At 34.2% G+C, this 10,707-nt stretch overlaps 1 protein-coding gene across 14 annotated transcripts in view; it reads left to right on the top strand.

Annotated features, from left to right (window-relative positions):
• LOC121236485 overlaps nt 1-10,707 on the top strand; it is a 47,876-nt gene that overhangs the window by 12,719 nt on the left and 24,450 nt on the right. Inside the window, exons 1-3 of one of the 14 annotated variants that reach the window (XM_041132922.1) lie at nt 861-896; nt 972-2,548; nt 9,510-9,938. In XM_041132922.1, the coding sequence (XP_040988856.1) occupies nt 1,179-2,548; nt 9,510-9,672 (1,533 nt within the window). In that variant the 5' untranslated portion in view covers nt 861-896; nt 972-1,178 and the 3' untranslated portion in view covers nt 9,673-9,938. Of the gene's footprint in view, nt 1-860; nt 897-971; nt 2,666-3,130; nt 3,410-3,491; nt 3,873-6,860; nt 8,580-9,504; nt 9,939-10,707 lie in introns of those variants that run through there. The other 13 variants (XR_005934768.1, XR_005934769.1, XR_005934770.1 and 10 more) reach the window with 13 other exon arrangements.

Raw genomic sequence — 10,707 nt, forward strand, 5'->3', positions numbered from 1 at the left:
TAATGATGTTGTAATTTTTTTTAAATGTTTAAGGAGATTAAAAAAATAATAAAAAAATGGAAAAAAACACAAAATTAAAAAAAAAAAAGCCCAAATGGACTTTTCGATGACTCTTCTCGTGACTTTTCTCACGTGGGTGTAGCATTTTTCTTTCATTAATGCAACTTACCCATGTTACGTTACGGCTGAGTGTTACTAGCAAGATTGCGCTCACAAGCTATCTTTTGCATGCTAGAGATCAATCACTATTTGAGGTTAGTAGTACTTAGAGGTGACGATATGTGACACGATCCGTAAACTTAACACGAATACGATACGAAATTAGCAGATTTGGATTTGATGTTAAAGAGTTCAGGTCAAAATAGATTGACTTGTTAAGAGATGATTATAAATGGGTCAATAACATGTCAACCTGTTTAACACGAAATCAACTCGTTTTGACCCGTTTATAATTTATTTTAAAATTAAAATTTTATTATTGTCAAGTTATAATATTGATATTTCTCAGTATACTTATGTTTTTGTTGTTAGAATTGTAATTTTTGACCTATGTTTATATTTATTATTGTATAGTTTGTAATATTGGTTTTATTATATGTTAAAATTTGAAAAATATTGATATATATTTTTTAAGATATTGTGGTTATTAATAAATATAAATTTTAATTTTTATGTGAAATTATGTTAATCAAGTCAAATGAATTATGTATTTTAATTCAATCTATTTATATAAAGAAAACAAATTTAAATGAATCATATCGCGTTAATATAATTTTAATTAATTATTAAACAGATAAAATGAAAGACACAATAATCAAATATTCACGACACCATCCGAAAACACCATTCGCCACCACTTTGCAACTCTTACGAGCGAAGGATTAGGCAACTCCGAGGTTTCTAATAGCCAAGTTCCAACCCTCTACCCCTAAAGAGGCTCGACGGGCCTTCGGTTGAGCCTTTTCTTGCAGACTTTAACCCGTGAAAGTTAGGAGCCTTTCCAAACCAGAAGAAGAGGCGGGGCCGATGATTCAGGCAACTGAGTCTCAAATCTCGAACCTTTCCAAACCAGAAGATGAGGGAGGCCGATGATTGAGGCAACTCTCAAATCTCGAACTGGGTAACCATTCTTCCTACTTATCTCCTAAATCAAATAGTTTTTGTCTCAACCAAATCAAATGCTACGTTTCATTTGCTCAAAATTGCCCCAAAAACTGAGGCACAGACCTTCGAAACCTAGCCACGCAAACTTTTTCTCAACCTCCTCCCTCAAACCCACCTCAGAACTTCCTAATCGCGAGGATCCACAATCTCTGATAGTCTCCTTCCTCCAAAATTCATGTGGGCTTTCGTTCGAATCAGCCATTTTGTATTCCAAGAAGCTCAACATTGAGAACGTAAAGAATACCAACTCCGTTCTAGACCTGTTGAGAAATCACGGTTTGAGGCTGACCCACATCAGGAACTTAATTAGAATTCGTCCACCATTGATTTCGGCTGATTTAGAGAATACCCTTATGCCCAACATGAAAGTGTTTGAATCCTTGGGGTTTTCTGGTTCAGGTCTCGCCAGAATGCTTAGCAAATACCCCGCTGTGCTAGAAAGTGATGCACACGCTGTTGTTGAGTTTTTTAGGGCACATGGTTTTAGTTATGAGCAAATAACAACTTTGACGATGAAGCGTCCCTCATTGTATATGTATAATGCTGACAAGATTTTTAAGCCGAAGCTGGAGTTTTTCAAATCGTTAGGCTTGTCAGATCTTGAAATTGCACAGCTTTTATCCTCTGAGCCTTGTATTCTAACAAGGAGCCTCGAAAAACAAATCATTCCGTGTGTTCAAGAGCTTAGACGGGTTCTTGGCACTGATGAGAATGTCTTAAAGGTTATAAAGGCATGCTACCTAATACTCGAATCAAACATGGTTCATATGCTACAGCCCAACATCGACACGTTGAAAAGCCATGGTGTTCCCCAGTCATTAGTTTTGAAACTCATCCTTATAAAACCACTGTCAGTGCTTATCTGCGGCAATCGGTTTGGTGAGATTGTTAGTGAAGTTATGAAATTGGGTTTTGATCCCAATTATCTGTCGTTTGTTCTAGCCATCAGGTCCATGGCACTAAATAGTAAGCCACTGTGGGAGCAGAAGGTGGGAGCTTTTAGAAGTTTTGGTTTGTCAGAGGATGAAATTTATTTGGCATTCAAGCGGCAACCCTTGTGTATGACTTCTTCAGAGAAGAAGATTAAGAAAGTTATGGGTTTCTTTGTGAACAAACTGAAGATGAAGCCTTCTATGATCTCCAAGAGTCCAAATCTTCTACTGCATAGCTTGGAGAGGCGGATTATTCCGAGGTGTTCAGTTCTGCAAGTTTTGATGTTGAAGGGGTTAATCAAGGAGGATATTGGCATCCCTTATATGGTCACAATGGCCGAGAAGAAATTCATGGTGAAATTTGTGAGCAAGTATCAAAATGAGGTTCCTGATGTTGTTAGAGCGCACCAAGGGAAGATTGAATTTCAAGGGCTCCCCATAGCCATGGATATGAGTACTTTTGACATAATCAAATGAGGCATTGGCTAAAGATCATGAGTTCAGTTTTGGTTCAACATGTTTGCAGTTGGGTAAATTACTTTTTGGAGGTGTCTCAGAAACTTTATATGGTAATTGTCCTTGATTTTGATTCCTTTTTTATTTGCCCCTCAATTATCATTTTACTGTTTTGATTTGCTCTTATTATCAAACTGATCCATTTGTCCATATCCATCTAAAAAGAAAATATTGAGAATTCCATATACCCATGGAGCTACCACATATGGCCTCAAATAGTAATACATGTCCCAAATCTGACCACCTCAGCCTTAGAAAATAAAGATGATGAAATAAAAATTCATAAAAAATTCAGCCTTAGTAATACGGGACACATAAATTTTGTGAATGTGGATTATTGAGTCTACACTCAATAATTGAATTGAGGATGGTAGTTGTGGATTGGGCTAGTATTATAATTTTGTGATTTGGGGTTCTACGGTTCTGTTTCAACTTGCAAGCAACACTACATAGGTTAATGTTTGCTTTCTTATAATGCTTTGGTAACCTGTAATTCAAGGGATTGTTTGCCTGCACAGAGTATTTCCAATGCTTGTGAGTCTTTCCAGAAGAGAGGAGAAAAGAAAAAAGAAAAAGAAAAAAAAAGGAAAATGCTCAGCTTGGCTGAAACTTCATTCCTGCTACAACCTGGGTTGATTAAAAGACACATAATTTGTGTGCACATATTTATATATTGGCAGATTCATAAGAAAGTGATGTTTTGGTCATTAATAGTGTTCAGACAAAGTAAGTTTACTCATATGTAATATGTAATACTCTGGTGTGTGTATAACTCTGTTATGGTGGTGTAACTCTGTTCTCACCTCTCATGTTTATTACATTTTTTTAAGGTGCTGTTATTTCTAGAAAAAGTAGCAAATTCATGTATTAATACTGAAGGGTAGGATGATGCTTCCATATCGTGGAGAAAAAGGAAGAAGCACTTTTTGCCAGAAACTGCACAGTTTTCATGCCAATGCACATTTTTATATTGACGCTCTCATATTGACTGCCAGATACGGAGACAAACACAAGCTAGCAGGATTTTCTGATTTTGCTGGTTTATGATGGGTTGAAATGTTATGAACAAAATGTTCAGGATCCATTGCCCATAGTTCATAGTCTCTATCCATTGTCTTTGTTTTTAATTACCTGTTGTGAATTGTAGAATTGGGCAGTGAATTGTGGAATTGGATGTTGTGGAATGCTGCAGTATTTTACTGATTGGTGCAATTAGATGTTGTAATTTTATTGTCTCTAGTGTAAAGAGTTGTTTTGTTAGGATTTTTTACAGTTTGTCTCTACCAATCAAATGTTAATTATAATTTGATTTTTAATTAACATATGATTGGTAGAATTGTAAAATATGACAAAAATAAATTAGAAAAAAATATTATTATTAAATTAATAATATTTTATTATTATTTTGGTTAATAGATGAATAATTTAATGTGGAAACAGGTTTTGAGTGGAATAGTCAAATGTAAAATCGTGTAATATTATGCAAATTATGACTTTGCATTTACATAATCCAATGCTAATATTCAGGTGCATCATGTGTTACTCATCTCACTCCCCTTAATTTTTTTTCCTCTCTCGGTTTATTATTTTTAATTTTTTGCCCCCTTATAAATTTTAATTTTTATAAATCTTTGTATATTCTACTTTTGAGTTTGACCACACAAAGGAAGATTGTTACGACGGATGATAGGCAGACCTAAGAATCATTATGGTATTCAACCCAAAAATGAAAATTTATTAAATATTTAACTAGAAAATTTGTCATATATGGTCAAGGGTGGCACTACAGTTTCCGAAAAATTTGGATAAGTGCATTTTTTCATGTATTTTTTTAATCATTTTAGACATTTAAAAAAAATCACAATATCATTAGAAAATACTTAAACACTAAATAAATAAAAAAAGTTGTTGGGACCCATTATCAAGATACTTAGGTCCCGTTTGGAAGATGAGATGAGATAGTTTTAGTTGAAAGTTGAATAAAATATTATTAGAATGTTATTTTTTAATATTAATATTATTATTATTATTATTAGATTTGAAAAGTTAAATTGTTTATTATATTTTGTGTAAAAAATTAAAAAAATTATAATGATGAGATGAAATGAAATCATTTTTTTATCCAAACGAGGTCTTAACATTTTCCTATGGTCAAATATGTTGTTTACATATATTTCTCGAAAAACACTACTTCCACCAATAAAGTCTGCTGATAAAACTCACAAATTGGGTTTTTTTTTTCTAAATTTTTTATTATTTATGTTCAATGGTTAAAGAAGTATTTTTAATAAATTTGTGATTTTATTTTTTTGTAAATGTTAAGGGGTTTAAAAAAAATTTTGAAAAAATAAAATAAAATAAATGCTAATTCGGTGACTTCCTTAGATGGCTCCCCTCGGTGGGAGTAGCACCACCCGTATTTCTTTGAGAATAACAACTATGTTACTCAAGTTGTATAACTCAGTTTGCCTTATTCAAGTGACATTGAAAACACAATTCCTGTGACTAATTGTGTACAATCCCCAATGATGAGTCAATGGAAAGAAGATAAGCTAAGCAAACTGATTGACCTAATTACTAAGACTTGGAAAGAAGATTTGATCAGAAACTTACTCTCACAAGAGGAGGCTACTGTTATTCTTCAAATACCATTGAGTAGGTTAGGAACTTGTGATAAACAGTTTTGGGGTTATACTACGGATTGTGTATGCACAGTGAGGAGTGCATATCATCTTGGTATGGAGATAAAAAGAAGACTACAAGGAGATTTCAACTTTCAAAGACTGAAAAGAATGATGCTCTGTGGAAACAATTGTGGAGATTGGATTGGAAGTAAAATGTTCATTTGGAAAGCTGTTAACAATATTCTTCCTACTAGAAGTAACCTTTTCAAGAAAAAGATAGGTGATTGTCCTCTTTGCCCAATATGTGGATCATGTGAGGAATCAATGGTTCATGTACTATGGAGTTGTTCTTCAGCTGCTGATATATGGGCAGAAACAACAGTCCTGTGAAGAAATGGACTAATGAAGAAGTGGATTTCATGCCTCTTTGGATTAAAATGACTAATGACTTGAAGAAAAAGGAACTTGAGTGGATGGCAGTGATTATGCACAGGATCTGGCTAAGGAGGAACATGTTTATTTTCGAGAACAAATTTTACAGTCCTAAAGAAGTCATTTCGATGGCTAGTGAGGGTATGGAGGATTACTAAACAGCAAAAATGAGCATAGTTGGATGTCGAGGAGGTGATGGTTCACATGGAGTGCAGATGAAATGGAAAAAACCTGACACCAACATGGTAAAGGCCAATTGGGATGCGGCTATGGATTTGGAAAATAAGAGAATGAGAATGAGAATTGTGTTTAGAGATGAAGAGGGGAAGGTTTTGGCGTCTATGTGTGATGTGAAACAAAATGTAAATGACCCTGCTTTGGCTGAGAGTCTAGCCATGTGGAGAGCCCTCGAGATTAGTAATGATCTTTCTTTCTCTTTTTCTAAACTAATATTTGAAGGAGATGCAACTACTGTTATTAAAAAGATCAACAAGGAAGGTGAAGATCAGTCGTGGATGGGGCACATTATTAATGATATAAAATAGGTTCTTCATCATAAGGAAGGCTGGTCAGTCTGCTATGTTCCTAGAGAAGGAAATTCTGTTACTCATTTATTGGCAAAACATGTTTTATTAGTTGGGGAAGAAAGGGTTTGGATCGAAGGTGGTCCTTTTGTAATCTGCAATGCTTTAGTGCAGGATAGATTTTGTAATACTGACTCTGTTGAAGCTATATAAAATCTGCTCTACATTAAAAAAAAAAAAAAAAACTAAAATTCTAGGAGGTTTTCACTAACCCCTTTATTGCTTGTGTTTTTAATATTATTTTTAATAAATCACGTTCTACCACGTGTTAATAGATCAAAATAAGAGTATAATTGAGACGGCATAATAATATTTCACTACTTTTTTATATTAATTCCAAAGTAAACAAATGTTGCTAATTTTATATTTGTATCTTTGTTTTTTTAATATTTTGATAAGTGCAAATGATTTTTTTCATTTTAAGTATTCTTTAAATATCTTTAATCATTAAATAAAAATAACATATATAAATTTATAAATACTCACTTTTTTAATCATTAAAAAAATAAAAATATATAAATGAGCATATTTAATTCTTAGCCATTAATAGATTTTCCTTTTTTAAATTCTTAGCCATTAATTGTCTTACCCAAAGGGTGCGTTTGGGGCCATGGGCTGTGCTTAGCTGAACCTCCAGCAGAATCATTGCTGCACGGAAAAGTCACGGAGCAATGAGCATGGGGAAAGTGAGGAGGCCGACGCTTCAATCAACAAGAGCATCGCATTCCATCTCAAAACTCAATCCAGGTAACCATTGATTCAGCTTTTTCGGCAATCCAACCAAATGTTTCTTTTAATTTCCGTTAAGCTGCCCCAACAATTAAGGCGCAGAACTTCACCAATCTGCCATGGCCACTTGTACTCGACCTCCTCTCTCAAGCCCATCTCAGACCTCCCTAATTCCACGGACACAAAATCTCTTACAGTTTCCTTCCTCCGAAACTCGTGTGGGTTGTCCTTAGAATTGGCCACTTCAGCTTCCAAGAAGCTCAACATTGAGAACGTAGAGAATCCCAACTCCGTTCTGAATCTGTTGAGAACTCACGGTTTGACGCAGAACCACATCATACAATTAATTAGTAGTCGTCCATTATTGCTTTTGGCCGATTTAGGCAATACCCTTAAGCCCAACATGGAGTTGTTTAAATCCTTAGGGTTCTCTGGCGCTAACCTCGCCAAAATGCTCACCAAATACCCAATTGTGCTAGAAAGTGATGCATACACTGCTGTTGAGTTTTTTAGAGCACATGGTTTTATTGATAAGCAAATAAAAACGTTGACTATGAAGTTTCCCCCATTGTATACGTATAATGCTCAAAAGACTCTTCAGCCAAAGTTGGAGTTTTTCAAATCGTTAGGTCTTTCAGATCTTGAAATTACAAAGCTTTTATCCGCAAGGCCGAATATTCTAACAAGGAGCCTCGAAAAACAAATCATTCCGTGTATTCAAGAGCTTAGGCGGTTTCTTGGAACTGACGAGAATTTCTTAAAGGCTATAAGGAGATGTTACGGAGTATTTGAATCAGACGCGGTGCATATATTACAGCCCAACATCGATATGTTGATAAGCCGTGGTGTTCCCCAGTCATTAGTTTTGAAACTCTTCCTTATAAGACCATTGTCACTGCTCATCTGTGGCAATCGGTTTAGTGAGATTGTTAATGAAGTTATGAAATTGGGTTTTGATCCCAATTGTCTGAAATTTGTTCTAGCCATCGTGTCCATGGCACTAAATAGTAAAACACTGTGGGAGCAGAAGGTGAAAGCTTTTAGAAGTTTTGGTTTGTCAGAGGATGAGATTTATTCAGCATTCAAGCGGCAACCCTTGTGTATGGCTATTTCGGAGAAGAAGATAAAGAAAATGATGGGTTTCTTTGTGAACAAACTGAAGATGAAGCCTTCTATGATCTCCAAGAATCCGATTCTTCTACTGCATAGCTTGGAGAAGCGGATTATTCCGAGGTGTTTAGTTCTGCAAGTTTTGATGTTGAAGGGGTTAATCAAGGAGGATATTGGCATCCCTTATATGGTCACAATGGCCGAGAAGGAATTCATGGTGAAATTTGTGAGCAAGTATCAAAATGAGGTTCCTGATGTTGTTAGCGCGCACCAAGGGAAGATAGAATTTCAAGGGCTCCCTATAGCCATGAAGATGTGAGTACTTTTGACATAATCAAATGCGGCATTGGCTAAAGATCATGAGTTCAGTTTTACTTCAACATGTTTGCAGTTGGGTAAATTACCTTTTGGGGGTGTCTCAGAAACTTTGTATGGTAATCGTCCTTGATTTTGATTCGTTTTTTATTTGCCCCTCAATTATCATTTTACTCTTTGGATTTGCTCTTATTATCAAAATGATTCATTTGTCCAAATAGTAATACATGTACCCATGGAGCTACCTCATTCTTATCAAAATGATTCATTATTATCAAAATGAGAATTCCAAGTACCCATGGAGCTACCTCATATGGCCTCAAATAGTAATACATGTCCCAAATCTGACCACCTCATTCTTAGAAAATAAAGATGATGAAATAAAAATTCATAAAAAATTCAGCCTTAGTAATACGGGACACATAAATTTTGTGAATGTGGATTATTGAGTCGACAGACTCGACACTCAATAATTGAATTGAGGATGGTAGTTGTGGACTGTGCTAGTATTATAATTTTGTGATTTGGGGTTCTAAGGTTCTGTTTCAACTTGCAAGTAACAGTAAATAGGTTAATGTTTGCTTTGTTATAATGCTTTGGTAACCTGTAATTCAAGGGATTGTTTGCCCGCACAGAATATTTCCGATGCTTGTTAGTCTTACCAGAAGAGAGCAGAAAAGAAAAAAGAAAAAGAAAAAGAACGAAAATGCTCAGCTTTCCGGAAACTTCATTTAGTTGAGAAAGGGGAAAATATAAAGAAATAAATGAAAATTTTGTGGAAATAATTTTTATTATTTTTTATAATTTGAAAATGAAGGAATTAAAAGACACATAATTTGTGTGCATATATTTATATTTTGGCAGATTCATAAGAAAGTGATGTTTTGGTCATTAATAGTGTTCAGACAAAGTAAGTTTACTCATATGTAATATGTAATACTCTGGTGTGTGTATAACTCTGTTATGGTGGTGTAACTCTGTTCTCACCTCTCATGTTTAGTACATTGGATTAGGCTTCTTCCATAAAAATATATGGCCATTTTTTTAAGGTGCTGTTATTTCTAGAAAAAGTAGCAAATTCATGTATTAATACTGAAGTGCAGGATGATGCTTCCATATCGTGGAGAAAAAGGAAGAAGCACTTTTTACCAGAAACTGCACAGTTTTCATGCCAATGCACATTTTTATATCGACTCTCTCATATTGACTTCCAGATACGGAGACGAACCCAAGCTCGCAGGATTTTCTGATTTTGCTGGTTTATGATGGGTTGAAATGTTTGATTGTGCAGATTTTGTGACGGAGTTAGTTTACATAGTCCCTAAATGGGGACTGTTTATGCAAATCCATACAATTATGTTTAAAGAAATTTTAAAATTACTATAACATACTTTTTAAAATGATGTTTTTTTTTCTCTTTTACTCCCATTTGTCAATGGGAGTGCATGTGCAGTCCCCTACTCAAAACTGCAAATAGAATTTCTCTTTAGTGTGATGGGCTGAAATGTTATGAACAAAATGTTCTGGATCCATTGCCCATAGTTCATAGTCTCTATCCATTGTCTTTGTTTTTAATTTTTGGTGATGGGTGGTGTTTTAATTTCCTGCTGTGAATTGTAGAATTGGGCAGTGAACTGTGGAATTAGATGTTGGGGAATGCTGCAGCGTTTTACTGATTGGTGCAATTAGACGTTGCAATTTTATTGTCTCTAGTATAAAGAGTTGTTGTGTTAGGATTTTTACAGTTTGTCTCTACTAATCATATATTAATTATAATTTGATTATTAATTAACATAGGATTGGTAGAATTGTAAAATAGGACAAAAATAAATTATAAAAAAAATATTATTAAATTAATAATATTTTATTATGGCTAATAGATGAATAATTCAATGTGAAAACATGTTTTGAGTGGAATAACCAAATGTAAAATCGTGCGATATTAAGCAAATTATGACTTTACTTTTGCATAATCCAATGCTAATATTCGGGTGCATCATGTGTTATTCATCTCACTCCCCTTAATTTTTTTTTCTCTCTCTCGGCTTATTATTTTTAATTTTTGTCTCCTTATAAATTTTAATTTTAATAAATCTTTGTATATCCTACTTTTGAGTTTGACCATAAAAGGAAGATTGTTACGACCGATGATAGACAGACCTAAAAATCATTATGGTATCAACCCAAAAACAAAAATTTATTAAATATTTAACTAGAAAATTTGTCATATATGGTCAAGGGTGGCACTACAATTTCCGAATAGTTCGGATAAGTGCATTTTTTTAATGTATTTTTTTAATC

This window comes from Juglans microcarpa x Juglans regia, chromosome 6S, assembly GCF_004785595.1.
Source record: "Juglans microcarpa x Juglans regia isolate MS1-56 chromosome 6S, Jm3101_v1.0, whole genome shotgun sequence".
Lineage (NCBI taxonomy): Eukaryota > Viridiplantae > Streptophyta > Magnoliopsida > Fagales > Juglandaceae > Juglans > Juglans microcarpa x Juglans regia.